Raw genomic sequence first — 13,993 nt, forward strand, 5'->3', positions numbered from 1 at the left:
GGCAACTGTTTTAATGAAAATGGAGGAGGATCCCTATTTTGCCTTATTTAGCTTGCTGACCCTGTGACCTGTTTAGACTATAGCCGTAAGAACAAAAGCAACAACAAACAGGCAAGGTCCAGTGAGAGGCATGACAATTAAATATGAAAACTCATGTAGAGGGATTAAGGAAGTATAAGAGCAGTATCATCCAAATTTATGTAGCCATTCCAACTTCAGGGAAAGGACAGGGAAACAGCCATTCTTGCCACCAAAATCTTGATTCCCTTGTTGGAGGTTGAGGGTATCTACATAATGAAAAAATGCTTTACTATACCAAGACATAAGGTAATTTTAGCAAAATCAGATTCATGAATTAGAACTTGATTTCTTTTGGAATGCAATGCAAAACAAAGATTGAAATTATGAGAAAAAAATATGTGACTGTAAGATAAATCCAGCAGAGTCAGTATCAGTGCAGAAAAGAAACAAATAGATGGGAAGGATCAAAGAATAATTAGAAGTCCACAGAGGTGAAAGATTTGAACCTTTGGATTGAAAAGACTCACCTAGTGTTTTGTTCAGCAAGTGCTGATGGCATATACATGATGTTTTGGTGGAATTTTTTTTTTTTTTTTTTTAGGATTTTATTTTTAAGTACTCTTTACACCCAAGGCAGGGCCTGAACTCACAACCCCTAGATCAAGAGTTGCATGCTCCACCAACTGCCAGCCAAATGCCCTGGTGAAAATTTCTTTCAGAGACAAAGAGTCCCAACAAGCCAGCGAGAAAATGTTAACCTGCCAAGGAATAAGAATAAAAACGGCAGTAGATTTTTCATCTACATCATTATGTCAAAAGATCATGAGCAGAATTTATATAGTTCTCAGGGGAAAAGGGTGTGACTAGAATTGTAAACCTGTGCAGTTTCTGTAAGAGCTTCAGACTGCCAAGATTGAGACTCTTATATGTCCTTTCTGAAAACTTTCTTGAGGTATGGTGGCTCTGCCAAAAAATGAATCATAATTAAGGATTCAAGGGGAAAAATGGGTATTTGTCTTATTTTTCAAAAATTTTTATTGTAATTCCAGTACAGTTGACATACAGTGTTCTGTTAGTTTCAGGTGTACGGTATAGTGATTCAGCAGTTCCATACATCACCCAGTGCTCATCACAACAAGCGCACTCCTAATCCCCAAGGATGGGTATTTGTTTTGTGATATAATTGTGAGAAATGAAACGAGAATGGTTGCAGTTAGGTTTAAATGATTGTTTTGACACAGTTTTGAAGTTTAATATAATCTTTATTTTGGCAGGTGAGAAAGGGAAAGTTTTACTATTAGCATGTTAAAAATGGGCTTGCCTTGTTTTGGGAGATGTTAGTATTTTTATTCTTGATTTAATTAAATTGTAGATTCGATGTGAAATAAAAATATCATGTAGCTAGTAAAATAGAATTGGGATATAGAACCGTGCTGTCCCACAAAACTTTCTGCAGTTGTGCTGTTTTGCATTCCCACCATCAAAGTGCTTATCAGTGCTTGGTATTGCATCTAGATCACTCTTACTTTGCATTTCATCTGCTACTAAACTGCAGTATCTAGCATAGTGTCTAGTGGGTTCTGATTCACTATAGGCTGTTTTTTTTTTTACTGGGGTAGAAGTCTCAAAATAGAGTGATTTCTGCAGTAAAAAGGCAAATGTACATTGCTTTACACATTTGAATTGGGGTTTGCACTTTCCTCTCCATTTACTGGGCTATCACCTTTGTTCAGACTTCTGTTTTTACAGCAGATCATTTTACCAGATTATTGTCCTGAGCTTTCCCCATTTCCGATCGCCAGTCTTACTAGATATAAGTAACTCTTCTATAGCAGCGGAATTTTCAGAATTACCTTCGGGAAAATAGAGATAGGAAAATACATGCAATTTAAATTCTTCATATTACTTTGCTACAGTTTTGGAAATTAAAAATGGTTGTTAAGTTTGGCAATTCTAGCTAGTTTTAGAGTTATGATCCAGAAATTTGGAGAACATATTAATGTTAATGGCAAATTACTTCTCCTTTGGTTCAAGAAAGGCAGTTGAGATTTTTTGGGACCTAAGGTAACGACTGACACTTCATATTTTCACTATATCCTCAATGTCCTACCAAAAGACCCAACCAATTCATAAAAAACACTCTGCCATGACTTGGTGCTGATACCATCTTCTCTTTATCCCCCCCACCCCCCACCAAAAGAGAATGACTATGCAGAGACTTTGCTGAGACTATGGAAACTCTCAGACTGAAACTTTCTTAACCTCCAACTTCCTGAGCTAGACATCTCTGTCTTCTTTGTTCTTACCATCTCTTCTAAAAAGGTCTAGTCACTCTGTCTTGACTTTTGAATCCCCCATCACCAAGAATTTTATTTTATCCATTGCTCCATTTCTTGGGATTACTACCCTCTTTTCTGGACTCTATCAGCATTCACTATATTCTGGTCTCTCCCATTTAAAAAAGAAAAAAGGAACCAAGTGGACAACTTCTTTGGGCCTTTCAGCCACTCTCTAACTTGCTTCTCCTCTCCACAGCCATGCTTTTTGTTAACAGAGCATTCTGTTCAGTCTCCTTTGGTCTGATTTATGCACCAGCCATATCTCCAAGGTTGCTTTTGCAGAGGCCACCAGTAACTTCTATAACGCCAACCCATGAACACCTGTTAGGCATGATCATACTTGACCTCTCAGCAGATTCCACATGGTTGACTGTGCCATTATTTTTACTACTTCTTACCATAGATTTTTTTGTTATTTATATATTTGCACCTTTTACCAAATCACCACTTCTAAATTACTTATTTTGATCCATTGCTTGATTATTTTTAATCAATTAAGGATTCATGGGTGCTATATATTCCATGAATTCTTGCATGTTCAAGCATGTCTGCTTGTTGCCTTTTAATTTTTTTCTGATTATAGAAAGAGTACAAGTTCTCTATAAGTATATAATAAAGCATAGTTTATTCTAATATTTGTACATGTGAGTGTTTATAGATCTTGTCAGTACCTTCCCTTGACTTCTGAGATACCACTCTCTTGCTTTTCTCTCACCTTTGCTTTCCTTCTCAGTTGTTCAGGTTTTTGCTACTCCTGTGAGCGTCAACCAGCAGTTGGCCACACCTAGGGTTAAAAATGCAGAATCTCAGGCCTAGCTTCAGAATAATTCTGATTCTAAGACCAAACCTGCAATAAGATCCCTAGATGATTAGTTGGCACCATAAAGTTTGAGAACTGTTGCAGTCTAGGCCACTGCTTCTTGGGATTTCTCTTATTTTAGGCATGCTCCTCTTCCCTGTGATTTCAGATAGCATTGTGTGTTAACGCCTCCTCCTCTGCACTCTGAACTCTTGTACGTCAACTGCTTTTCTGCCAAGATCTCTCACAGGCATCTAGATCACTCCCACTTTGCATTTCATCTGCTGCTATACTGCAGTATCTAGCATAGTGTCTAGTGGGTTCTGATTCAGTATAGGCTGTTTTTTTTTTTACTGGGGTGGAAGTCTCAAAATAGAGTGATTTCTGCAGTAAAAAGGCAAATGTACATTGCTTTACACATTTGAATTGGGATTTGCACTTTCCTCTCCATTATACTGGGCTATCACCTTTTCAGACTTCTGTTTTTACAGCAGATCATTTTACCAGATTGTTGTCCTGAGCTTTCCCCATTTCCGATCACCAGTCTTACTAGATATAAGTAACTCTTCTTCTATAGCAGTGGAATTTTCAGAATTACCTTCGGAAAAATAGAGATTTTAGGAAAATACGTGCAATTTAAATTCCTCATATTACTTTGCTACAGTTTTGGAAATTAAAAATTAAACACTTTTTTTCCTTAGCATTATTGTTTTATAATGAAGTTTGATTTTTTTTTAACTTTTGGCATTTTAAGCCGTTAAATTTTTAAGGAGACTTGCATTAAATTTAAATTTAATTTTGTCAATGTGTGAGAGGTAAATCTTAAAATAGATTTTTAACATAACATTTTCTGCATAATACCCTTCACAATGTCAAATGTAGAAAGTACTTCTTTTGCATGTATGCTTTAGAAAGTATAGGTACTACGTCACTCTTCCTAAATTTTGGATTTTTGTTAATTTTTTATTTTATGGGCTTGTCAGTGTAATATTTTTGTGAAATTTTAAGCTCTCTGTAAAACCAGTGTAAATATTCTGCCTAGTCGAGAAATTTATTAAGGTTTATTGTGCTAAAGGTTAGTTAAATGGCAGTTGATCTTTGGCAGACATGTTTGATCACCTTTACAAACTCCAAAGTATCTTTTGGAACCCATACATTTAAACTATCTTTTGGAACCCACTAACTAGTAGATGACCTCAAGCAAGGCAAGAAAGTTTGGAGATGTCAGGTGAATACATATTTTGGAGTGTGTACCATCTATGATATACATAAATTACCCATCTCCCTTAATCCAGACAAAAGCTGTGTGAGGCTGGAAATATTGTCCCAGTTTTATGATTGAGCAGTGGTGAAGACTGGGTTTGAATCCAACTGTGTGTAGGTGACTCCAGAATGCCTACGCTTTTATTGTCCTGACTCACTTGTTGAGAGGTTTGTGTGTAGGTTAATGGTTTTCAGATGGTGCTATAAGTCTCTGTAACAGATCCTTTGGAAGTTTGGGAAAAATGATTTTTTTTCTCTCAGAATCATTCTTTCCCTTTGACTTGTTTTATACATTTCGGTTCAGTTTTAACTGTTTGGAAAGAGTTTCCCTGCTTAAAACATTTGGAGTCTCCTGCCCTAGAAGCCTGAGACCTCTCTAGAATGAATATGTATTAGAAAATAAAAATGTAAGTAATAACAGTCTTTATCTAATTTTAATGATATTTCTATTCCTAATGATGTTTTGTGTAGCCTAATATTAAAATGAAGTTGAAGTGTTTGAACACACTATTAAGAGGGCTGGGAAGTGATTAGAATTAAAATTTGATGTGGAAAATGGGTAATCTGCAACTTACTGCACAGAGTTCACTCCCACTACAGCTCCTGCTGCGTTTGCAGGCTGCCCTGTAAGCATGATGTAATGACAGGTTAAACCCCGGAGTGTACTACCTGACGCAGTGCAAAGCTGAGGCCCAAGACTTTATTGGGGCACAGGTAATGCTTCTTTAAAAACAAAACAAGCTTCTCTGTTTAATGAGGCCATTTAAGATGGTTTTCCCAGAGTGGGAAGAGAGTATAATCTCAGTTTGGAGGTTGAAGGAGTTTAATATGGTTATGTAGTGTTTACTACTCTCACTGCAATCTTTTCGAAGGGAGAGAAGGAGTTTCAAGTATGGTGCCGACAGGGGTAGAAGTAGAGGAGTGAGTTAGAATTGAAGAAATATGGTAGTTGACGCCCGGTAAATAGTTAATGAAGTGTGGAGAATGCTTTTACTCTATGTTCACACGGTTAACCAGGAGAAGAGCACTTGTCTGGCCATGTATGTCCCATATACTCTGTGTAGGTCTTAGGTTGAAATGATACAAAATTGCCAGTATCTGTTTTGTTCTACGGAAAGGCATGTTTCAATCTAAATGTAAGCTTGTGGAAGTGCTGAGGTCGCAGTGTTGCTGGGGGTCAAGGGTAGGGTTGGAGTTGCTCTACGCCATGCCCCGGAGCTGTCCTGGGCTGGGAGGGCGGAGCTTGTGGGCGTGCCCACAGCGTTAGCCCCGCCCCTGAGGGCCCCGCCCCACCAGCCCCGCCCCACGCTAGCTGCGCCGCGAGCCTGGGGCCGGCTGGCATTGCGGGCCGGAGCAGGCTTGCCCAGCGGCGGCCAGGCCCCAGCCCTGGGCTCCGCGTGGCTCTCCCGGCAGGCCGGACCCTAGAGTAGCTCCAGAGCTGGCTCCGAGGCCTCGCTTACTCCAGCCTCCTCGCACTCTACAGCCCCGTCCTTCACCCAATCTGGCTAGCTAACGAATGTGAGGAAGACAAACTTGCAAGACTGACGGTTTAGGGCGCAGAGGAGGACAGCTCAGTGATGGCGCCCATTTTTGGAAACGCAGGCGAATTTGAGCTCGCAGGGAGGTGTGGTCGACTTCTGCTGGGACGGGAGAGGCTTCATTTCTCTGCGGCTGCGGTGGCCGGTGCTTTGGAAGAGTGAAATGGAGTGTTATAGAGCAGGGCACTTATCTTCGCTTCTTGAAAACTTGAACTCGGACATGCGTAGGAACAGAAGGTGTCCAGGAGGGGCCTCTGTTAAAAATCGTATTTGCTTCTGGGGGAAGGGCTATGAGCTACCTGACTTCTCATGACCGGGAAGTCTCCCTTACCTTTTCTGTACTCCTGGAGGGGCGTCTTGCTCACATGTTTACCAGCAGCTGGGACAAGGAAGAGAAAAGGTATTGACTGACATTAAGAGACTGGGTTGCTTAAACTATGAAACGGGAAAGTTGTTGTAAGCCGGTGGAATCTGGATCAGGGAGTGGCTGCAATGTAATTGAGCTCGAATTTGCAGCTCTGTTTCTTTTGATCAGCTGTACTTTTCTCTGTTTTTTAAACTAAGCTTCAGGTTACGTCATCACTCCTCCAGGGTTGTCTAAATAGACACTTGAGCCCTTGGTTCCTACTGCAGGGCTGTTGTTGTGTGGTTGGGTTCTTTTTGTTTGAAGATGGATCTGGGTTCTACCTTTGGAGCTTTGGGAGGTTTTAGCAGCTGCTGTCCTGTAATACCTTCATTCACAAGAAATACCGGCCTCATTTCACTTGTTTTCAGTCTTTAGATAGGGATTTAAATTGTGCTTTCCTACAGTGTTTGGAAAAATAATAAAGATATATTGTAACATAAGCCTGAATGATTGATGATTAATGTACAGCTATTTGCTAGGTTAGGAAATGAAATGATAGTGTTTTTCTGCTTATATTTTCCTAGTTCTGTTATGTTGAATACAAACTGATTTTACTGCCCCTTGATGTGATTAGCTTGTTTTGGTTTAGTGATTTGAAAAGGCATTGGTGGTTTAGACTGTTTTGTGCTCAGGGAACCACTTTTCCAATTCTAATGTTGCTCATAAGTGAACAGTATAAAATGGACCATGAAACAGGCATACAGCATATATATGGGGCATTTTAGCAATGCTAAGCCCATTGTTTCCAAGTGATGGAAAGTGAGTGCATCATCATACGCACAAAGAATCTAACACCTGGGTTATACAGTGTTTCAGATGATGAGAATTGATTCCTGTTGTCCCTAAGTTCCATGTGATAAGCCACATTATGATGGAATTCTGTATTTTTGTAAACTCTTGAATTGTAGAATATTAACTTTAGTTGACAGTGGACTTAATCTTTTTTTGGGGGGCAGCTTCAGCCCTCACTTGAGGTGTCTATGCTTGAGTAATCTAGAACTCAAATTGCATTTATATGGTCACATTGGTAACCAGCATTGTTTTTTCAGTCACATTCTTTGCAACAGAATAACGATTTTAATTGAGAAAGCTTTAAATTTGAGGCATTAAATTTTAATTTTGTTAGAAATATGGCTTATATAGTTATTGGGAATACAGTCTTAGGACATTAGTAGACTGATGTTTTGTTACCCCCAAGACAAATATGGCCTGTCATATCCTAGCAAAGGTAGTTTCCTGGGAAAGTTGTTTGCTTTATCTTTCATTTAGCCTGATAAGTTACATTGTTGTCATTTCTTCCAAGTGACCCATTTATCTCTTAAATATGTATTACTGTACTGATGAATGCTTCAGCAACACTGGTGAACCCTAGGGTACAAGGAATTCTTAACCTGTTCACTGTACTGTCCCCAAGGTTGTGTGTGTGTTCTCTGGTGCTTTTATCTTTATTCTTTATTTACCTTCTTTTCTGGCTCTTCTTTCCCTTTGCAAATTATATCTGATTTGTATTGTGGAATGGAAGTAGATTAGAAAGATGTGCTTTCTCTAAGTACCAGACTTAAGAACTTTTGAAGATGGCCTTCCGTTTCTCCTCTCTTCCTCCCACTTTTGAGGTACTGATCAGTAGGAAATAAGATTAATACATAGCTGATGTTAATTCTAGGGGAAGACTTATTAGATGAAGATGGATGATGGGATGGCAGCATACCCTTCCCCTGGTGACCCCCTCCATTCCCTAAATCTATTTCCAAAGCAGATTACTGTTACCATTACGCAGAGTTAATCAAAGCTAATGTCCTGTTGATCCTTTGGATCGCTTGTGACTCCCTTTAACTGTTGCGAGCTGACCCAGAATGGGAAAGAAATAGACTGAGCAGGGGAATTGAACACAGAGAGGGAGGGGAAAGTTCAGTGAAAACGGATTTGATTGCACTTAAGCTACTTTAACCCAGGGTTTCTTTCTTTCTTTCTTCCTTCCTTTTCTTTCTTTCTTTTTCTTTCTTTTTTTCTTTTCTTTTCTTTTCAATTGACAGAGAGACAGCGAGAGAGGGAACACAAGCAGGGGGAGTGGGAGAGGAGAAGCAGACTTCCTGCTGAGCAAGGAGCCCAGTGCGGGGCTCGATCCCAGGATCCTGGGATCATAACTTGAGCCGAAGGCAGATGCTTAATGACTGAGCCCCCCAGGCGCCCCAACACAGGGTTTCTTTAGTTGTTGATGGTCCAGTTTCCTTTTCAGCATTTGTTCCATGTCATCTAGTTCATCCAAGCAGATTTTTAATTTTTTTTCTTTTTAAGAAAGGGAATTCTACATGTGTCCTGGAACATTTTGATAAAAGAGATTTTATCTGGTATACAACTCCTTATAATCAAAATGCATAATTTGTGGTTTTTTAAATCCTTTATTCTTTTGCTCACAGTACATTTTGCATAGGAAACTTAAGTATTTCTGGCATGCCAACATTATTTATAAAACAAGTGATAGTTGTAATTCTTTTTCTCCTGCCTCCTTTTATTTTTATTTATGTTTTTGTTACAGAAATGAGCCGCCAGACTGCAACAGCATTACCTACTGGAACCTCGAAGTGCACGCCGTCCCAGAGGGTGCCCGCCCTGACTGGCACAACTGCATCCAACAATGACTTGGCGAGTCTTTTTGAGTGTCCGGTCTGCTTTGACTATGTGTTACCGCCCATTCTTCAGTGTCAGAGTGGCCATCTTGTTTGTAGCAACTGTCGCCCGAAGCTCACATGTTGTCCGACTTGCCGGGGCCCTCTGGGATCCATTCGCAACTTGGCTATGGAGAAAGTGGCCAATTCCGTACTCTTCCCTTGTAAATATGCCTCTTCTGGATGTGAAATAACTTTGCCACACACAGAAAAAGCAGACCACGAAGAGCTCTGTGAGTTTAGGCCTTATTCGTGTCCGTGCCCTGGTGCTTCCTGTAAATGGCAAGGCTCTCTGGATGCTGTCATGCCCCATCTGATGCATCAGCATAAGTCCATTACGACCCTACAGGGAGAGGATATAGTTTTCCTTGCTACAGACATTAATCTTCCTGGTGCTGTTGACTGGGTGATGATGCAGTCCTGTTTTGGCTTTCACTTCATGTTAGTCTTGGAGAAACAGGAAAAGTACGATGGTCACCAGCAGTTCTTTGCAATTGTCCAGCTGATAGGAACACGCAAGCAAGCTGAAAATTTTGCTTATCGACTTGAGCTAAATGGTCATAGGCGGCGATTGACTTGGGAAGCGACTCCACGCTCTATTCATGAGGGAATTGCCACAGCCATTATGAATAGTGACTGCCTAGTCTTTGACACCAGCATTGCACAGCTTTTTGCAGAAAATGGCAATTTAGGCATCAATGTAACTATTTCCATGTGTTGAAATGGCAATCAATATTTTCTGGCCAGTGTTTAAAACCATTGCATTCAGTTTCACAGAGAATAAGGCACCCATCTGCCTGTCAACCTGAAACTTTTGGTAGGTGGAAGCTAGACACATGAAGGTAAATAAAAGGAAAGGCTGTTAAATACAGGAAACAGTTGCATGTAGTAACACTAATATATTTAAAAATAAGTCAACAGTAAACCACTGAAAAAATATATATATACACCCAAGATGGGCATCTTTTGTATTAAGAAAGGAAGCATTGTAAAATAATTCTGAATTTGTGTTGTAGATTGTACTGTTGAAAAATACTGGTTTTTTTGTTTTGTGTGTTTGCTGGCGAGTTGCTGTGTGTGTGTGTGCGCGCGCGTGTGTTTTTTTTTTTTTCCTTTAACCGACAAGCCATGTTGAGTGGTCTTGGACCACTGCTTTTCCCCTTTGTGAGTCAATACATAGTGCTGCTGTGTGTGTATATTTTTTTTGTGTGTGTATTTGCTAATTTTTATTAATTCTAGTTTTTCATTAAATTTGACTTTCTTTTCTGTAATTCAGGTTTTTCCTCACTTTTTTTTGTACCTTTTTAAAGTTAGTGTCTTTTTGATATGCATAATTGTTTATGGTAAAGTTTATACATATGTGTTCAATACGTATTTTCTTTTCCACCATTAATCAGTTCATTAGAAATATTTTACATTCAACTCTTTTGAGAAGATACAAGTTCCAGAAAGGAAAGGTAACAGCAGAATTATCAGAAGCTATTTAAAGCAGCTGTAAGATGGTCTCTTGTCTGTCTGTCTCTTTTTCTCCAGCTGAGTCATACCTTTGAACTTACTCTTTGAAAGTTTAGGGTATACTGATTTTTTTTTTTTTTAATACTGGAAAAAAGAAATCAGGCTTTTTTTTTTTTTTCCTTTCAAATATCTTGGACAAATCACATGTTTAAAATTTGTTCTTGTATTTATTGGTTTTGCAGAAGAAGGCATCGTCTTACACAGTTTGTAATCAAAAGCAAATCATTTGTTTAAAAAAAGGCAGTTTGCAAAAAATGTTTTTGGTCTTTTATAATTCTCATTAAAAGAATATCTGGCAAATTAAAACTTTTATGTGTCTGCTTTAGCTCTAAGTTTGATTAAAATCCAAAGTTATTTTCCTGTTCAATTCTGTACTTCATAACCGAAAAAAGTGTGCTGTATTTTGAAGTGTGATACATTTATTTTAAGCAAAAGAATGGGTATATGGTCTCTGTATACAGAGTCTTGATTTCTTCTCTCTTGCTGACATTTTTATTCTCACAACTCTGTTAGGAGACTAATAAAGTTAAAATGCTGATCACTTTTTTTCCCCTTAAAACAAAACAAAACAAAACAAAAACAGTAAGACTGAGTTAGTATTTCATAGCCTAAAGGAGGTGAGCCTGGGCCCTATAGCAGCCTTCCAGGGACCTACATGCCACTTGTAGTTCTAGCCTATTTATCAGCTGTGGGACCTTGGGCCCCTGTTTCCTAATGTGTAAAATGGGGTTAATTATGGTAGCTACCCCAAAGGGTTACACGGGATACCAGTAAGTTACCTAGAACAGTGCTTTGCACGTAATAAGCACCCAACAAATGTTAGCTGCTATTACTACGCCTTAGAGCACCATACTGATAACTGTTGCTAATTACCCTGAGGCACCTAACAAGATTCTGAAATTACCTTCTGAATGACCACAGATCATTTTATTTTGTGTGGCTTTTATGGGTACACTAAACTTCGAAAGTCAGTTAAAATTAATTGGACTGCCCCCTTATCCCAACAGCAGTTCGGAATAACAGGATTTACTTCTGTTAACCATTTTCAGAATGAAGATTTGTGTAGTCTCTTCCCCTACCTAAGCGTTATTTTTTGAATTGGTTATCACATGCTTGTGTAGCCATTTTTGTGGTGAAAGGGAATAGATCAGCCACAAATGTGTATCTTGGTCCATTCCTGTTAGTATGTGTGTTTACAAAGCAATTTTCCCCCTACATTGGATGTATTGAATACTTTTGTGGAGGTATATCATTTTGTTTTTACAATATTTTAAAGTGTTTCTTGGATAGTAGTATAATGCTCAGTGTAGGGTTTTGAAGTTAGAAAATAGCACACACTAGATCTCTGGAACTCTGTCCGTTCAGAGATGGCTGAGAACATTTTTATTTTTTGAGTCCTTTGTATTTACTTGTGCTTACACACTTATCTTGAAATCATGTAATTTTGTAACCCCCTCATGCCCTCACACGTGACTTTACTAATCTTGGAAAGACCTTGGGTAGGTTTTGGGAAACCTTAGGACTGACTAGAATTTTAGCCAGTTTTCCTGACGTTAGATACTGCTTTGTCCAGTTTGTCCATGTAAATCTTTTCCAGCTATTTATAAATAACCTGTGAACATTTATATATGTTTTCTCATTCTTGGGATTCCTTTTTATTTTTTTAAGGTCTTGGTACTTTTATCATCGCTTTCTGGAGAGGTTTCGGTGGACATTTAGAGTAGCAGTCTGAAAGATTTTCGCTTTCATTGTAACTTCATGTTTTGCTAATTTGTAAGATAAGATAGTAAATTTTGTGTTTGACATCTAATAAGTTATCTTTGTTAACTATATTGTAAGTCCTCTTTGTATTCTTCAATTACAGGAATGATGAGATCTATAGCCACATTTCTTGGTTCACTTGAGATCTTAAATCATCCTTGTTACAGTCAATATTCTACTTTCTCCTATTAATGTCCTGCCTCGTTTTTTGGGTGTCTTGGTGTTTCCTTCAGGGAATTGTATAGGGCTAGGGTAGGTGATACTCTTTAATTTGGTCTTTTGCATTTATCTTCTTAAACTCGAATTTGTCCTGTTGAATTGAATCACGGGGCAGTTTAATATGTTGATGGGGAACAGGTTTTTTGATGTGAGTGATTTTTATTATAATGTTGCTTAATTTTTTTTAAGGCCCACATTTCTGCAAACTGCAAGTATGGGAGTGGCTGTAGGTACTTTGGTCACCAAAAATCCTAGTGCTCTCCCCACCCCTCCACATTTAATTATAGGAAAGTTTGCCTCATTTCGGTGGTTCTAACTGGAAAATAGGAATTAAGCCTACTCTACTCTCAGCACTTGATTACCTCACAACATGGATGGCACCCACCTAGTATAGGGGGCTCCTGGTGGTAGACATCACTAGTCACTGTCCAAAGATGGGAATCCAAATCCTCTGCATTTCTAGCATCCACTACCAGAGATGGCACTGGAAATGAAACCCATTTGCATTCCCACTCTCATGAAGAGAGTCTGTGCTGTGAGCAGAAAGCAAGTCTTGACCAATGTCAAGGAAGAAGAGGAAAGAAGGAAATCTTGGTATTCTCAGCACATGCACTTTTTTGCCCCCCCTCTCATTAAAAAAAAAAAAAATCAGGTATGTTTAGTAGCCTTTAAATACCCCTCATATAACCAGGAGACCATATTTGTAATCACAGATTTATAAACTGATGTTATTAAATATTTTATGATCAATCACTTAGATGGCATTTTTCACTATAATCGAAAGCATTAAAGACCTCTGCCCCTGACACAGTTATCGGTAAGGTTCAAACAAGAGGCAGAGTCCAGTAAAAAATGTATTATGTTTTAAGCAGACCATACAGAATTTCTTGATTACCACTTTAAGCTTTATTTAGTTTTAATAGTTGAAGTTTTGAAAGCTCATAAGTAAAAGGCATGCAGAGTACTGGTTAAATACATCCGAGGCTTCACCTCCAGCCCTACTGAGACTTATAAAAAACCCCAGCTGACTGATACAAAGGGTGTTTGGATAACCCTCTAAAAAACAATGTGAGGAAAAGATCCTCAGCATCACTGGTCATTAGGCAAACGCAAGTCAAAATGAAGAGCTGCTGCTTCACACCCTGACGATGGCTATTCCCAAAAAGGAAACGTGGCGGTGAGGAGTGGAGAAGTTGGGGTCTTTGTGTATTGCTCATGGGGATGGCAAATGGTGCGGCAAACGCTGTGTGGAGGCAGAGTTTGGGGGTTCCTCACAAAGGTAAGCAAGGACTCACCCTGAGAACAGCAACTCTGCTTCTGGGTATATGCCCAGAACTGAGAAGCAGGGACAGGGACACGCAGGTTTGAGGCAGAACTCTCCGCAACAGCCCAGAGGCGAAACCAAGCCAGATAGCCTCGGGTGAACGGAGATGGGGCATGTTGCCCACGGTGTGCACACGGTGGAC

General features: G+C 39.2%; 1 protein-coding gene across 5 annotated transcripts in view; it reads left to right on the top strand.

Moving 5' to 3' along the window:
• Positions 1-10,847, top strand: part of SIAH1 (siah E3 ubiquitin protein ligase 1) — a 30,149-nt gene extending 19,302 nt beyond the window's left edge. For 4 of the 5 annotated variants that reach the window (XM_027618655.2, XM_027618652.2, XM_027618651.2 and 1 more), the window contains exon 2: positions 8,903-10,847. In XM_027618655.2, coding sequence (XP_027474456.1) covers positions 8,905-9,753 — 849 coding nt within the window. In that variant the 5' untranslated portion in view covers positions 8,903-8,904 and the 3' untranslated portion in view covers positions 9,754-10,847. Of the gene's footprint in view, positions 1-4,145; positions 6,361-8,902 lie in introns of those variants that run through there. The other variant, XM_027618650.2, reaches the window with a different exon arrangement.
• Positions 10,848-13,993: the final 3,146 nt, after the last annotated feature.

Source organism: Zalophus californianus, chromosome 17, assembly GCF_009762305.2.
Source record: "Zalophus californianus isolate mZalCal1 chromosome 17, mZalCal1.pri.v2, whole genome shotgun sequence".
In the NCBI taxonomy this organism is placed as follows: Eukaryota; Metazoa; Chordata; class Mammalia; order Carnivora; family Otariidae; genus Zalophus; species Zalophus californianus.